The sequence below is a fragment of the Chaetodon trifascialis genome, chromosome 1 (assembly GCF_039877785.1).
Source record: "Chaetodon trifascialis isolate fChaTrf1 chromosome 1, fChaTrf1.hap1, whole genome shotgun sequence".
Classification (NCBI taxonomy): domain Eukaryota; kingdom Metazoa; phylum Chordata; class Actinopteri; order Chaetodontiformes; family Chaetodontidae; genus Chaetodon; species Chaetodon trifascialis.
Genome location: NC_092056.1, coordinates 18,774,090 through 18,789,696, shown reverse-complemented (window position 1 = coordinate 18,789,696; position 15,607 = coordinate 18,774,090). Strand labels below are relative to the sequence as shown.

At 44.0% G+C, this 15,607-nt stretch overlaps 3 protein-coding genes across 3 annotated transcripts; 1 reads left to right on the top strand and 2 right to left on the bottom strand.

The window, feature by feature from the left end:
- Positions 1 to 1,682: 1,682 nt before the first annotated feature.
- rhoua (ras homolog family member Ua) lies at positions 1,683 to 4,811 on the bottom strand. Its single transcript, XM_070959448.1, has 4 exons — positions 4,235 to 4,811; positions 3,824 to 3,882; positions 2,508 to 2,696; positions 1,683 to 2,258 (listed from the first exon to the last, which is right to left on the bottom strand). The coding sequence occupies exons 1-4, from the start codon at positions 4,524 to 4,526 to the stop codon at positions 1,974 to 1,976; spliced, it is 825 nt and encodes a 274-aa protein (XP_070815549.1). The 5' UTR covers positions 4,527 to 4,811; the 3' UTR covers positions 1,683 to 1,973.
- Positions 4,812 to 6,251: 1,440 nt separating this feature from the next.
- Positions 6,252 to 9,800, top strand: pdcd2 (programmed cell death 2). Its single transcript, XM_070992583.1, has 8 exons — positions 6,252 to 6,564; positions 6,717 to 6,825; positions 6,972 to 7,028; positions 7,193 to 7,381; positions 7,571 to 7,726; positions 7,863 to 7,963; positions 8,053 to 8,166; positions 8,404 to 9,800. The coding sequence occupies exons 1-8, from the start codon at positions 6,385 to 6,387 to the stop codon at positions 8,581 to 8,583; spliced, it is 1,086 nt and encodes a 361-aa protein (XP_070848684.1). The 5' UTR covers positions 6,252 to 6,384; the 3' UTR covers positions 8,584 to 9,800.
- A 5-nt stretch (positions 9,801 to 9,805) lies between these two features.
- On the bottom strand, positions 9,806 to 15,587 carry tbp (TATA box binding protein). The gene is made up of 9 exons (XM_070992460.1): positions 15,477 to 15,587; positions 14,742 to 14,994; positions 13,796 to 13,961; positions 13,437 to 13,614; positions 12,456 to 12,543; positions 12,200 to 12,291; positions 11,855 to 12,022; positions 11,555 to 11,649; positions 9,806 to 11,263 (listed from the first exon to the last, which is right to left on the bottom strand). The coding sequence occupies exons 2-9, from the start codon at positions 14,790 to 14,792 to the stop codon at positions 11,184 to 11,186; spliced, it is 918 nt and encodes a 305-aa protein (XP_070848561.1). The 5' UTR covers positions 14,793 to 14,994; positions 15,477 to 15,587; the 3' UTR covers positions 9,806 to 11,183.
- Positions 15,588 to 15,607: the final 20 nt, after the last annotated feature.

Genomic DNA, 15,607 nt, shown 5'->3' with positions numbered 1-15,607 from the left:
TTCAATGAATATGTCAAATTCACAGTCTTAGATACACAATCACATTGAAAAGCTAAGAGATAAACCCATGTTTGTTTCTTTCTGTTTGTTCTGAGTTACTTTCTTGCTGCAAACCTACACAAACAAACAGCTTTTTTGTCCATTTTGTACATTTAAATGCACGCAAAGAGCACTTGGTCAATCTAATTTTGTGAAGTGCTCACACTTAAGGCTGTTGAAGTGTCTGGAAAGATAAATCAAACATGCATTAAGCAGTACAAATATCTGAAACCAATCAGTGTCAGTATCAGTATCTGAAATTGACCGGTTGCATTTGTCTGCCTTCCAAGTGCAACTTGTGCCTGCAGATGCAAGTTACTGTTTGACAGGATGAACGTCCTTGTATTTTCAGATTTAGACTGAATCTTTCTCTGCCTCTTCTTCAAAGTTGTGGCTTGTGGAACAATGTGATGAAGATGAGAAAGAATATCAATACTGCAAAATATCCACATGCCTAATTAAGATCACATGCCACTCTGCAGTCCACCAGAACAGTTTAATCAACCCACATTAACACAGCGCAGCCTGTAGAGTTATTCAGCGCTGATGTGGGACAATGAATGACCACAGCTACCGATGGACACCTGACTTATACTACACATACAGCGCTGTGCGTTCTTAGCTGAGGACACAGCCTGCTTTTACAGAACAATGCTTTGTTTTTATGGATACTCAGACAGTCTTCCTTCAGTGTTCAACATCTATTGCTACTGAGATATGTGGTAGGTATCATTTTCCAATTATTTTTGGAAATCTTGCTGAAGGGTAAAAATAAGAAAGTGTCATTCTCGATTGAGACGATAATGTATTTTTTGGCCACATGGGGGAAAAAAGACACTGGCATTAGTTCTCCTCCACATAAGACATGATATGAGTCTAAAGCTTATTCACTGTCTGGCTTCATTCTGGGCCCAACAGTAGCAGGACATGAAGAAAACCACAGTAAAAACCGAGCCAGACGTAGTTCCAAAAAATAATTCAGATGGGGACTAAAATAAAAGTTAAGCATGATCCAGGCTTCAGATTAGATTTATAGGCTGGACCGCAGTACACTGTGCATGTGACCAGGATAAAATCATTGGTAGCTTAATAAAGTAAGCTCTGTCATTAGAACAATAATGATCCCAGTTATAAAAAGAAGCTCTAAAATTAATCACAGGGTTGGATTTGTTTGACTCCGTTCTGATTTGAATTATGTGTGGTGATCATGTCTGGGTCAGAGAATCCAAAATGTCTTCTTTGTTTCTCTTGTGAAAAAGGACAAAGTCTGGGTTCTAATCAACCCATGACACCAGACAGACGTAAGAAACAAGTTCTAAAAAGGTCTGAGTTCAGATGCAGTTTCACTGAAGTCACTTACAGTAACAAGTAGAGTCTGCAGAGACTCAAGCTTTCCTCTGGTCCACATATCAAGGCAACATAAATCCATACTCTGTAATGGTTTCACCACAACACCAGACTAAACACACATATGTCTTAAACACAGACGAGACAATCAAAGTCTCTGATCTTGTTTAAATCTGGACTGTTCTCATCATAAACAACGCTTTCACCTCCACCATAACATGGACAGGGTCTTCTGCTAGTCCCACAACAGTTTTACGTCCAGGGGAGGCAGGAGGACCTACAGCGAAGATTGCTGTATTTTCACAGCAATTTCTGCTGGAGCCAGGCTGGGCTCAGCAGTAAATCTCATCCATAATACAAACCAAAACTTCTCTCTGAGCAAAAATGAAAAGGAAAAGGTTTTAGATCCATGACAGCCGTACTTCGGTTCCCAGCCACAGTCCGATCGAGGCCCTGGTCATTATCCATGGAAGAGAAACCTAAACTGGAAGCCCAGTCCAGGAAGAACACAAACCCAGCTGAATCCACACCAGGAAAAAGTCAACAGAGGATCAGTCTCAGACATCTAGACTGATCACAGATCTGCTCTAGGCCACACAGCAGTACCTTCTCCACCATGACTTGGACAAACTCCTCATCTTGTCCGGTGTTTGCCTTTGCTTTTTCCATCGTTTCTGTTTCCCTCTCGGGTGCTTATGGGAGCTGCAGTTCTGCAGGCTGGCCAGTATGGCCGTGTCAAACACTTCTTTCAAATTCTTTTGGGTCAGTGAAGAGCACTCCACGTAGGCCACTGCTCCGATCTCCATCGCACAGTCCCGGGCATCTGCTGGGTCCACAGGTCGCTCCCGGTACTTAGCCAGGTCAATGAGAACCTAGAGGGATGAGGCAGCACTAAGTTAATATGCTTGTATCGAATTTCTGATTTATCAGCCACAGAGACACCAACAGTATTTTCTTTCATCTAAATTACTTGAGCATTTGGTACCATGAGCATCCTACGGTAAAACATTGATTTCTACCCTTTAATTTCCTGCAACTCTAACAATGCCGCCAGTCATCTTGTTCACGTGATGATCACACTCATGTATGTGTAAGTGTTGCAGAGAGTACATTTCCTCCACCTTGACGTCTTCTCGCAGGTCGCACTGCGTCCCAATGAGGACAAGAGGAGCGACGGGAGCGTGTCTCCGGATCTCTGAGACCCACTTCTCAGGAACATTCTGGAAGGAGGCGGGACTGACGACACTGAAACACAGCAGGAACACATCTGCGCTGGTGTAACACAGAGGCCGCAGTTTGTCAAACTCATCCTGGAGAGGTCGGGAGAGAGAAAAGACAGAGTTCACCAGTTTGAAGTGTGAAGCACGCGCTTTGATTTACCAAACCAGCACAATAATACTTTTGCTGATGTATCACATCCTGTTAATCCTGTTTTTAATGACAGATGATTAATTGTGAGGACATGTCCAGTTTCTCCTTGATCTCTCACTCTATCCTTCCTCAGCCTGTGATCCTCCCGTTCATCCTGTCCTCATATCTGAGAGCACACTGATGCAGAGAAACAACTGTTCTCCACACACAGAGAGTGGGTGCCGTACACACCTGACAGCTGCAGTGATTTATCCTTTTAAATCCTGTCTGTATTTTATTTGTTTTAACGGATTACTTATTGCTTGTTTCAAGGTAAACATTAGCTCTGTCTCACCAGTTGAGGCTCATTCAGACAGTTTTTCTTGTATTCATTTCAGACAAACAGCTGCTGCAAACAGACGATGTAAAATGCACCACTTCCTGTGTGCCTGACAATTGTTCTTAGGAAAGACCGAGCAGACGGTTTCCTGGAACTAAATTTAACTGAGAGATCCATTGTAAGACATGTTTAGTTCAGGGCTTAATCTGTGTACAAATTGTCTATGAAACCTGCCCTCAGAGTTTCAGGCTTAATGCACACCATGTTGGTAAAACAAGATTCTCCATTTTCTGTTAAATAAAGTGGAGAGAAGCAAATAGATGAGGATGGAGCAGCAAAAGTTCATATGAGAACAGTTTCAAATTATAAAAGCTTTGTTGGTGGGGGGAGGATACCACGCAACCACAGCATCCCACTTTGATTCCAGCCAGGGACCTTTGCTGCATGTCAGACCACTTTCTCCCCCAACTGTCCAGCTCCACACAGTCAATCATAAAATAAAGGGGAAAATGCCACAAAAACAAGTTGTACGAAAGAAAGAAAGAAAGAAAGAAAGAAAGAAAGAAAGAAAGAAAGAAAGAAAGAAAGAAAGAAAGAAATTTTCTCAGTCCATCACTTCCCCTTTGTTTCAAGCACAATTAAAACAACAGGAAATACTGCGGCTCTCTGCGTGTGTGTGTGTGTGTGTGTGTGTGTGTGTGTGTGTGTGTGTGTGTGTGTGTGTGTGTGTGTGTTGACATCACTGACCTGTCCGGCGGTGTCACACAGTTGTAGTTTGACAGGCTGCCCGTCCACTGATACCACCGCTACACACCCACGCACACACACACACACACACACACACACACACACACACACACACACACACACACAATCTGTTCTTACACAATCTGATGACACAAACTGGTGACTATTTAACTATTTTAAATTAGTGACAGATGAGTTAGCGGGTCGATCAGCTGATCGACAGGGCATTACATAATTAAGCTCAACTGAAACGTCACGTTATATTTGACATGTTAGAGAGTGAAAGAGGGACCAATTCATGGAAAAGTCATTAATAGCAGGTGAAGCGCTGGTGTATTTCTCTGCAGCTCTGTGTCAAACCTGATCAGAAACACGGCTGTATTGATCCAGGTGCTGTCCTCCATCCTTTACCTGAGAAGTTGTCAAACGCGGTCGGGACGTACTCGGTGGGATACCCGTTGGTGGTGTAGCTGACCACCAGGCTGGTTTTCCCCACAGCTCCGTCTCCCACCAGCACACACTTCACCCGCCTCTCCGCGGCTCCGGCTCCCGCTGACCCTGCCCCGGACCGCCGCGTCCTGCCGGAGCCCCTGTCCCGGCTCCGGACCCTCCTCGGTGGGACGGGAGGAGCAGGGGACACCGGCGCTGGCTTGTAGCCTCCTTCGCCCCGCGGAGGCATCTGGCAGGGAGAGGAGGGCGACATGGAGCGGGGGGAGACCCAGGCAGGAGACTCAGTCCCGGTTTGGGCCAGTTTTTACATCGTCCATTCTTCCGTGATCTGCCGGCCTGTCAGCTTCCCTTTAGTTTCCATGTTTAAAAGACAAAAGGTTTGAACTTGCTCTCACCATCACACAACTCCAAACCCAGTCCGTCTCCATGATAAGAGTCAGCGGCCATTACAATAAGAATTAAAGTCCGATTGAAAGAAAGAGCGCGGATTCAGTTCAGTCTGTGTCCAGCCAGCCGTCCAATGGACAGACAGACCCGTCCCAAACTCCCCTCCAAATGACATCACGGCGCGCGTGTGTGAGACCCACAGAGAGAGAGAGAGAGAGAGAGAGAGAGAGAGAGAGAGAGAGAGAGAGACCATGATGATAACAATAATTTATTTCTCATCATTTCAAACCGTAGCATTAGAACAAATCCAAATTTTAAGATTAGAATATTAAACAATTTCCACATTTCTAACCTCTTTTTGTTTTACCCATATTCTGTTACTTCTATCTACACTGGCAGCAAATACTCAGATTCTGACATGAAAGCAGTGTATCATCATTATATTATATTATATTAGACTAGATTAGATTCATTGACATGTAAGCAACATAATATTGTAGCTGGTCTGGGTGGAACTAATGTTAACTTCTTTATGTTGTTGAAAGGGTTGATCTTGATTTATACAGACTGATGGAGCTGGATGAATGTAATATCTTTTCATCACAAGAGGGCGGTGAAGCCTTTCTGCTGGTCTCCTCCTCAGCTGGAGCAAAGCGATGGGTCCACAGACACACGGCTCAAAGACGAGTCACTAAAAGTGATGGCTCCTGTTCATCCACCTGTGGTGCTATTACCAGTAAAAGGAGCGGCAGTCTCTGAGGAGCTGCATTAACTGTTCTGGTCCCCCTTCTCATCTCTGTGCTGACCCAGATGTTTTCCTCTATCACCGTGGCAACTTCTGGCAAAGCAGGATTTGTGTCCTTCTCTGCGTTTCATTTGTTCAAGCCGACTTCAAGTACCAGTAACTGAGGCAAAACGTTATGGTTGTGAGGATGGTGCCTGTGGCTGCATGCAAGACCAACACAATTTCCTCGACCCTGAAAGCCTGGCAGAAAACCCATAAAATCACTAAATATCAATAGCACAATAGACGCCAATTTGGCACAACTCAGACTTTCACTTGCACAATACACCTGTCAACTTTCCATCATGGCAAGAAAAAGGAATCTCTCTCCTCCATCACATTTTACACAACAACCAATTCATTTCATTCACTACACTAATCCAGAAACACGGGATTGAAGGAGACCAGTTCCTCCACTACTAACAATTAAAAGCCACGATCAAATCCAAAATTAACAGAACCAACAACAACAACAACACACAATAATCAAGCACTGAAGCCATTCGAGCCTGCCAAGCAGTCCAAGTCTACGACTGACAGCGCATTTCCGCCATCTAGTGGACAGATAGAAAAAGATACTTGACGTTTAATAATGAAAAGTTAAGCGACACTAATTCTTTATGGCTGTCAGGGTTTCAGACAAGCCACTAAATGTCACATTTACACATATATCATGTGGATCTAGATGAGTCTTCATAGTGTGTGGAATACCACAATAATAATAACAGCAGTATTTTGCAGTGGGAGCTTCGAGGAATGCGGAACAAATAACGGCTGCTTAATGTTTCCTTGCGGATGCTTTTCGGAGCTGCACCCACGCTTCATGTGTTGTATTTTGACAGCATGAACAGGGTCTCTGTTTCACCTGGACAGTCGCTTACTAAAAGTGTCCACCAGAGAGACAGATAACCTCGTCTCTGACCTGTCCAGCAGCACAAACATGTCCTCGGCGGAGGTGATTCTGGGTTTCCTGGAGGAAGCGGAGCCATGGCGGCTTCTGTCCCCGCAGTTTCCAAGTAAAGTCGGGGGAAAACCGGCGTGGCTCAGCCAGAGAGGCCTGCCCTCTCTGCCCGGGCTGGAGTGTGAGATATGCGGCCTACCTATGGCCTTCCTGCTGCAGGTTCGTGTCCCGGAGAGGGAAGGGAGTATGCTGCGGCCTTATTCTTTATAAAACTAGATTAAGAATTTAAGAGTCAGCTTCAGACTCACCTAAGCTGCTCTGAAATCTACTTGAACTCTTCAATGGAGTTACTTTCTCCATCTTCCTTCCAGGTGTACGCACCAGTTTCTGGTCAGGACACAAGTTTTCACCGAACACTTTTCCTGTTCTGCTGCAAAACTCAGGACTGCTACACATACAACGACAGCCGCTGTGTGAAAGGTAACCATTGTTGTCGCTTTAATCTTTGTCGTGTGTCATGTTTGTTGTTACGGTCTTTGCTCTGCTGTCTGTTATTCCTCTCCATTCCCCACACCCTCGCCTCTCTGGCAGGTTTCTGACTGATTGTGTTTTCGCTTTCCTTCCAGTTTTCAGAAGTCAGCTACCAAGAAGGAATGACTTCTACCCGTACGACCCTCCAGCAGGTTTGTGTGTCCCGCCAGGATGTCAGTCAAAGCAGACATCATCACCGCACAGTTTCGAGTGCTGAGAGGGGTCACTCCTCAATATGTCTGCATGTTAAGAGAGCGGATATAAGAATCAGTACGACCCTGATCGCAAGAAATGTGAAAGTCTTTTTCTTTCTCAGAGGATGAACCTCCCAGCGAGCCTGAACCGGACCAGACTGCACTGCCCGTCTCCGGAGTTAAACTATGTTGGGTGTGCGGTTGCCCTGGCAACAAAGCCTGCTCGCGCTGTCACACTGTAAGCTACTGCGGGAAACACCACCAGACGCTCCACTGGAAGCACACACACAAGAGGGAGTGCTGCAGCCAAGGTGTGTGTGTGTGTGTGTGTGTGTGTGTGTGTGTGTGTGTGTGTGTGTGTGTGTGTGTGTGTGTGTGTGTGTGTGTGTGTGTTCCCCCTCTTATTCCAGCTCGTGTTAGAGCAGCAGAGCTTCTGTCAGTTCCCGCCATGAGGAAGACTTCATGCCTCTGCTGTGTCTTTTGTCTGTCTGTCTGTACAGAAGTGTCCACTGTGACGACCTCTCCCTTCCTCTTCCCTGAGTTTGAGCTGGTCACTGAACCTGAGGAGGAGGAAGAGGAGAAGGAGGAAGAGAAAGACACAAAGGAGGCTGCAGAAGAGGAGGAAGGGGGTGTAGATTGTTCCTCCTTGGCAGACAGTAAGCTTTCAATTATGACTGACAGCAGGTCACATGTATTAAATGGGAAAAATCCTAAAATATGTATTTTTTATTTTCATTGTTCAATTAGCACATCTTTGTAAACCCTTATCCTGAGCTTGTATTTTCTGCTCAGCCCTGGCAGAGACGGACCTGGAGGAGATGGCTATGCATGAGACTGAAGACAACAAAGTGTTCCAGCGTTTTAAAAAGAGGATCGCACCAGAACCACACCAGGTTAAAAAAATAATATATATACACACACCTGGAGAAGACTGAACACAGTCAAGGTCTGTGTCCATCTCACAGTGTTTCATTATGGTCAGGTGCTGCGCTACAGTCGAGGGGGCTCTCCCTTGTGGGTCTCATCTCAGCACATCCCCTCAGATCAGAATATCCCATCATGCACCTGTGGCGCCAAGAGGACCTTTGAGTTTCAGGTAGTTGCCAGCCGTGAAATTCTCAGTAATATGACTTCTTAAAGACTTCCTCAGGTCTGTATTCTGTCGTCTCAGCGCTGACATTTCCTCTGTGTGTGTGTGTGTGTGTGTGTGTGTGTGTGTGTGTGTGTGTGTGTGTGTGTGTGTGTGTGTGTGTGTGTGTGTGTGTGTGTGTGTGTGTGTGTGTGTGTGTGTGTGTGTGTGTGTGTGTGTGTGTGTGTGTGTGTGTGTCTTTAGGTGATGCCACAGTTGTTAAACAGTCTGTGTGTGGACTCGACAGGAGCCAGCATTGACTGGGGGACGCTGGCCGTCTACACATGCTCTTCCAGCTGTAACCATGGTGACCAGTACAGCACAGAGTTCATTTGGAAACAGGACTTCAGCCCAGATCAGCACACAAAGATCAAACCTACATAATGAAGGTTTTTTTTCATGGCAGATCCTCAATGTCTGTATTTGAACCAGATTTGTTTTTAATGAGGAATGGTTGTAAATGTATTCATCTGGGTGTCTGTGAGTTCATTAAATGTATTCGTCTGAAGTGTCAAAGTAATGAAAAGTTCAGGAAGCAGCCTACTGACAGCTGTTTATGGTTTCCTGACACTTCCAGGCCTTTTCTGTTTTATATTTATAGTCTTGCTCTTAAGAACAATTCTTGTTATATCTGACCAATGTGTTTAGTAGGTTATGCACAGTAGGTCTATTGGAGCCAATAGTCAACAAGTCAGATAATATGACTTTGTGCTTTAGTATCACACAGTTAAGTTTTTAACAAAGCTGTCTGAACAAGTGTTTCAGTGGTCGACATGATGCGTATAAAGCTAAATTAAAATACTACCTTTGCAGATCCTAAGACATCAAATCTGATCTTTTATTTTTTTTTCTCTAAGATTTTAATTGACTTGCATAGATTAAATTCAAGATTACATACAAAGCCAAAAGATCAGATATGTGCTACAAGAAAAAGGTATTTATGGCCATGTAAACTATCAGGTTGTCTAAAGAGACTGTCATTTTTCAATGTATTAAGTCAACAAACTGGCCAAATAACATACCTCTATTGTTAGCAATATCTATTAACCGCTATAAAAAAAAACACAAGGCTGTAGCAGCAAATCCCCAGAGTGTATTGAACTGAGCAAAGGAGCATTTTATTGCATATGAATTAATCATCTTACTCTTACTGAGAAAGATTTGTTTTTTCTGTCAGAAGTTGCAGTCTCAATGAAGACTGCATTTTGACTAAAGTCACTGGGTTTGAGCCTCACAGATGTGATTCTGAATTCATGATTTTTACCTTCAAATTTGATGTGACGAGTGGTGAATGTTGCAGTGCATAATGGGTAACCGTCAGAATCACACTACCATCTTTCTTAAATCTATATACTGTGTAGCCATTGTCTTTAGACAAGTTCAATAAGTCAGCCATCTATACATTGGTCCAGTTTACATTTCTTCATTTAAACTTCTGCTTCACTTACTCAAGAGTATACGTCTTGTGACCAAGGTAGCAATATTTTTGCCTTTTACAAGAATTTTTTAACTTTTGCTCTGTGTTCAAAAATTGTGGACACACTTCTTCAGACAGTGAACGCCTCACACTGTGTTCACAGAACAATAAAAGGTGCTTTTTTAAAATAAGACTGCGCCACAATCTTACTGTAGTGAAAGAAGCAGCTTTAACAGCAGAGCCTGTATGTACACTTTTATTAATGCACAGTGCAATACATTAACAATTTCAGAAGAACTTATTCTGGATGTGACAGTTCGCTGGTCTCCTGCTTGGCCGCTGCTGAGCTCAGAATCACAGAGTATGAATACTCATGTAGTTTAGCATCAGTCCCTCATCTCCTCTGACGTTCTGCGGTCCATTCTGCGGTCAGGTGGCAGACAGACGCACATGTGAAACTGACGGTCGAAGTTGCCTTAGACACACAAACACACCAAGAAGTGCCCAAAATTTCAGCTCGTTTTTTGGTGTGACTGAGCAAACAGTGCAGACAAGACAGATTCACGTGCCGATGCTCAAAAATAATCCTTCAGAAGAAAACTTTTAAATAGAGTTTTAAACGGCCAAAAATACATATCAAAACTTTAAAACTATACATAGACACGGCACCATGGGGAGTAATTTATCTGCCATGATGACGTGCTTTAGTGTGAGTGAAGACGCAGGACGAGGCCAAGTGTCTTTTCTTCACATTTTGTTTACAGTTGAACCAAACCAAGTGACACAAACCTTGAAGCACGAACCAACAACTTGATGACAACTTCAGCAGCAGGATTGATTTAGTCTAACTGTCAATTCAAAATTCACGAGTATCCAAACTTCACTTCACAGACTGGACTGCGGATCTCACCTCCAAAGTCTTGAATTTAGAGAAATCCACTTCCAGCATTTCTGATTTGAATGTATTAGATAAAACTGTCAAAAAGAAGCCTGGTTTGGTCTGGCATAAACAGTGTCACAAAATAAAACTTAGCAAACACTGTTACTAGGAATGTAGGGCCGACAGACTTCAACACGTCTTGATACAACCTGGGGACCGAGCAGATGATTAATAAAACTGCAACGTACAAAACTACTTAAAATTATTTAAAGTAAAAACAAAAAACAGTCCTAGTCAGACTGCTTCTCTTCTAATCAGCGATTTTTTACATTTCTTTACAGTCCTATGTACAGTCAGGGATGTGATCAGGACGACAGAAAAAGCCGAGAATAACGGAGCAAAAACAGAGAAAAGGTTCCGAATAAATGGAGATGTCTGCTTGTAAAAATATACCACCATGTGTGATCAAAACACAGCAGCAAAAAAAAAAAAAACTCTGAAAATCCTGTTTTTCAAAAAAAAAAAAGTCTGAAGCGCTGGAGACGACTCACATCCCTGTAAAACAGCCCTTACAGCAGTCCATTTGTAGAGGTCAACATACAGATGACGCTTTGTGTGAATAAAAAAAGATAATAATCAGAGTGAAAAGAGTCGGGGTGTTGGGGATGGCAAAAGAAGAAGCAGGTTCTACGTTGTCTTGCGGAAGCCTTTCAGAATGGGGTAGATGTTTTCAAACGCTTCGTAGATCTCCGCTCTCACCTTGGCACCTTCAAAACAAACACAGATATCATTTACTGGGAAAAAAAGCCCACAGCAATGACGGTTTTTGAGGAATCAGATCAATTTCTAATGCTCTAATCAGTCTCAGGATGGTTGTGTGAAGAGCTTGACTGATACGTTAACATGAACGATAAGCAACAAGAAACTATTAGTGCTTTCTGTGACTTCAGAAAGAGCAGCACAACGGTGGTTACAACCATGAGAAGCTCAGTCAAAGTATCCATCAACTTCTCCTCCTGCAAGGCTGTGATTAGGATACAGGATACAGCATGTTTTACCTGTAAGCACAACTTTCCCAGAAACAAAGATGAGCAGGACGATTCTGGGTTTGATCATTCGGTAAATCAGTCCTGGAAACAGCTCCGGTTCATAGCTGAAACAGACAAATCGCTTTATTTAAAACAGTCACACGAGAAGTATGGGAGGACTCAGTCTGATTACAGTTATGCACGTCGACAACAATAAACCACATCTGTCCTCTGCGTTCTGTGCCACAGCTCTTGGCCGCAAACCTAGATTCTCACAATGCAGCAATCATCTGCCGGTGGTTTGAAAACAGCAGAAATGAGTGTCTTTACCTGCTAAACTGTTGATGTGTGAGGACCAATCCCTCCAGCCGAATGGGGAACTTCACGTCGCAGCTTCCCACCATGTTCTGAATCTTGAAGTCCAGGAACTTTGCAGGAAAACCGAGCTTCTGCACCACACGGGCGTATTTTCTGGCAGCTAACCTCGACTGCTCCTCACTAGACAGAGGGTGAGTCCATGAGAGGCAGATTACAGGAAAAGAAGACGATTGAGGAGAGGACAGAAGAGAACATTTTTTGAAAGTCAAGACAGGGGTAACAACCCTACTCGAGACAAATCTGGCTTTTTATTATGACCTTTTGTGCATGATGTCAGTAAATAAACTGTATTCTGACCTCTTGGCTCCAGTGCAGACCATCTTTCCAGAGCTGAAGATGAGAGCAGTGGTCCTGGGTTCTCGTATTCTCATGATGACCGCAGCAAAACGCTACAAGACAATGAGAGAGCAGGAAAATGATTACAGTCAGCCCTGCTTCCTTATAAATGTATTCTGAATATTTTAGGGCAAAACTTCACCCATTTGGTTTTGGCAATTCTTGTACATAAAAGGAAATGTTGGTGTGTAACAGATGACAGTAGTGTGTGTCTCACCTTTGGGTTGTACTCTGCATTCCTGGCCCTTAAAGCGATGGTCTTCAAGTCCAGTTTACAGCCCAGATTTACTGTAGATACTATGTTTCTAATAGCAGGGAAAATAAGAAAAGAACTGAGTAAGAGATGTAAAGGAAAACTGTTCAGCTGGTAGAACAGAATCGAGGTAAACTGAGTGGAAATCATGGCAAAATAGTTAGTTTTGGTAGAAAAAAAATGTAAGACTAAGCAAAGATGACATCAGGACACCAGGCTACACAAACTGAGGCTGACTGAGACGATTTTGTTGCAACCAATGAATTACCAGCGTCGTGGCCGATCATGAACAATAATGGATGTTAAACGACCTGTTGTATGGCGCCTGGGAGGTCCAACAACACCCAGACGAAAAAGCTGAGCATGTCAGAATTTTTTTGTCTCGGCACGTGTAGTGTGACATCTCCCACGACATGTTCCTGAGCATTGACCAATCAGGTGCAGCCAGGTAAACATGGCGAAGAGGAGGAGGGATGCTGAGGTTGCTGCTGTCAGGTGGGACAGCGAAAGAGAGGAAAAGCCCAGCCTGCTCCTTAAAGAATTACCAACTTTGGAAATAAAATTACTATATGCGCAAATCACTGTACCTGTCCTAATTGTTATCCAGATGTATAAATAATGACCGAATGGGCCAAAGTTTACACTGCCTCTGGCATTTGCTTTTAATGTTGTAGCACATCCACAGCTGTTTTTTTCTTTTTCTTTTGGTAAATAAGACTGCCAGCATCACACACAACACTTCTGATGCCACGATTCACAGTTACTTCACCTGCCTCCCTGATGACATCTCAACTTGTGCATAATGGACATGCTGTGATTGGTCGGGGTCACACGAACAGTCTCGCAAGTCACAAGAGGAGTTTATGGCACTGTGATCATTAGCGTGCCAGTACAAGGGGTAGAAACTGATACTTTGACCGTCTTTTGATTGGATATGAAACATACTGTAGCTGTGGTACAATTCCAGAGCTCTCTGAGGCTGGTGTGGCTGGTGTGATAGGGGTCATGGGGGTCAGTGGCGTGGTGTAGAGTGGGGTATTCCCTGGCAGCGCTGTGGTGGTGGAGCCTGCGACTGCTTGGGAATGGAAAAGTTGAGGGGTCTGCCCCGACGTTCCAGGAAGGCCTGAACAACAAAGAAAGTTTTGTTTTTAAACAAATTCACAAGTTTTTTTTTCTTTTTGATGGTAAATTTCCACTAAAAATGGATGATAAATATTAAGTTTCTTTTCTCACAATAAGTGGCAAAGACACCAATTCATGATGCTGGGAAAGAGTGGATATGTAGATGACAGTGTGCCTCGTACCTGTGTTCGCCTGCTGTGCCTGTTGTTGCTGTTGCTGCTGTTGTTGTTGCCTCTGCTGTTCCTCCAGTATTGACAAACTGTTGGTGTTCTGGACAGGCTGTGGTGTCAGCCCTGAGCCATACGGCATCATGGGACTAAAGATTGGCATGCCTGGGGTCATGGCACCCTACAGAAGGACACAACACCAAAAAAAGTGAACATCTAGACTGATCTTTACATAAAGAAAACACAAATTTAAAACACCAGTTGTCTTGTCAACTGGTGTTTTGGATTCTGTTTCAGCTATGTTACTTTTGAAGGTGAATTAGGGGCAGACTTTCAACTTGGGTTGCTATTTTCAAGCATTTCAAGAAAAGAAATGGCATATCCAGAAATAGCTTTTGGTAGGGGTGCACTCATCTGCTGCAAGCTGAGACCACTGCAGTTACAATTACAAGGAGTCATTTGGCAGACGCTTTTATCAAAATGACATACATATGAATTTGCCGAAGGATACTTCGAGGGATCGAACCACCGACCTTATAATTGGCAGATGACCGCTCTACCTCTTGAACTACAGCCGCCCCATCACTGCAAATTGTAAACTTGCAAATTGTGGAGATGCGCCTCAGTGCACTTGCAGCTCGCATTTGGCAGCTCCAGCAGACACAACTGCTGGGTCCCCAGTGACAAGGTTACTCCCCAAAGCCCATTTCTCTGGGCTGAGCGATTGTCACACCTCCTCCAGCACCCGTAGTAAATGTTGTCAATAAATATACACAAGCCAAGCTGCAGGATGGGAGCTTGCATGAAGCAAGATCAAGATGGTACTTTGAAGCCTCAGCAAGATGTGGGCATGCTGGGCAGCTACAGTGAGACAGGAGTGTGATGTGGTGAGGGCAAGCCGGGAGCTAACACCGGTCATTTTTAAATTTCTTAACTATAAAATACTTGAAACCAGTGTTACCTGAGGGGAGGCCAGCCCCTGGAAGGCTGGTATACTGTTGTTTTGATCCATCTCTTTAGGTCCTCACGTTAGTTCACTGCCACCCAAGAGCAGGAAATAACATAGGCTAGAAAGCTTCACACAGCAGGGACCTCAAAGCTGTGCGTCCTGGGTCTGTATGACAGCAGAAACACCAAGACACCAACAACCACAGAAGACTGGACTCTGCAGAAACACCCAGTTCCTGTTTCTTCTCTCTGCTAGCTATATCCTCCTTGAAAAGATGGAGAGAACCAAGGATTAGTCAAACATTTCATCACTGCTATGTATTCACCACCGTGCATCCCCAAACTTTAGGTGGAGGACTTGCAGGTGACATGAATCCGTGCAGCTCCAGCAGTGGCGCGAACACATTCACTGTCTGCTAACCACCACATTTAAATGTCGTTACGGGAGTTTGTTCATTCATTTTGCGGTGTATTATCTGTTCTTTAAAGAGTTTAAAAAGTTCTGCAAAATGCGGGTATGCTGGAATGCGGGTGCCAGCAAGATGTCTCGACAGCCTCCGTAAACTGACATAAACACACCAGCTGCCGTTAGCTAAAGTTAGCTGCAGCGCTAATATTAGCAACACTATGCTAGCTAACATGAAGCCGTAACACTTAACGAGCCGCTGTGTGTGACTGTGCGCTAAAAAGAGGCGCAAATGAATTCGACATTTAGCAATGCACAGCAGTATACTACATGTTAACTTACACTCACGCTGTCGCAATTCAAATCAGCCCACCAACAAAATTAATTCAGCTTCACGACCATTTCATAGTCGGTCGCTTGTGCCTCGGCGCTCACATGAGCGTCAGCAGCTACTTCCGGATATACTCTTCATT

Bases quoted from the DNA above. Each gene is read 5' to 3' on its own strand.
- tbp (XM_070992460.1), bottom strand. From the start codon at position 14,792: ATGGATCAAAACAACAGTATACCAGCCTTCCAGGGGCTGGCCTCCCCT. The intron at 12,292-12,455 runs GTGAGACACACA...ATTGTCTTGTAG, and splicing joins ATGCAGAGTACAACCCAAAG to CGTTTTGCTGCGGTCATCAT. The intron at 11,264-11,554 runs GTAAAACATGCT...TTTGTTTTGAAG, and splicing joins TGGGAAAGTTGTGCTTACAG to GTGCCAAGGTGAGAGCGGAG.
- rhoua (XM_070959448.1), bottom strand. From the start codon at position 4,526: ATGTCGCCCTCCTCTCCCTGCCAGATGCCTCCGCGGGGCGAAGGAGGC. The intron at 3,883-4,234 runs GTAAAGGATGGA...GTGGGTGTGTAG, and splicing joins CGCGTTTGACAACTTCTCAG to CGGTGGTATCAGTGGACGGG. The intron at 2,697-3,823 runs GTCAGTGATGTC...CGACCTCTCCAG, and splicing joins TGTGTGACACCGCCGGACAG to GATGAGTTTGACAAACTGCG.
- pdcd2 (XM_070992583.1), top strand. From the start codon at position 6,385: ATGTCCTCGGCGGAGGTGATTCTGGGTTTCCTGGAGGAAGCGGAGCCA. The intron at 7,029-7,192 runs GTTTGTGTGTCC...TTTCTTTCTCAG, and splicing joins CCCGTACGACCCTCCAGCAG to AGGATGAACCTCCCAGCGAG. The intron at 8,167-8,403 runs GTAGTTGCCAGC...GTGTGTCTTTAG, and splicing joins AGAGGACCTTTGAGTTTCAG to GTGATGCCACAGTTGTTAAA.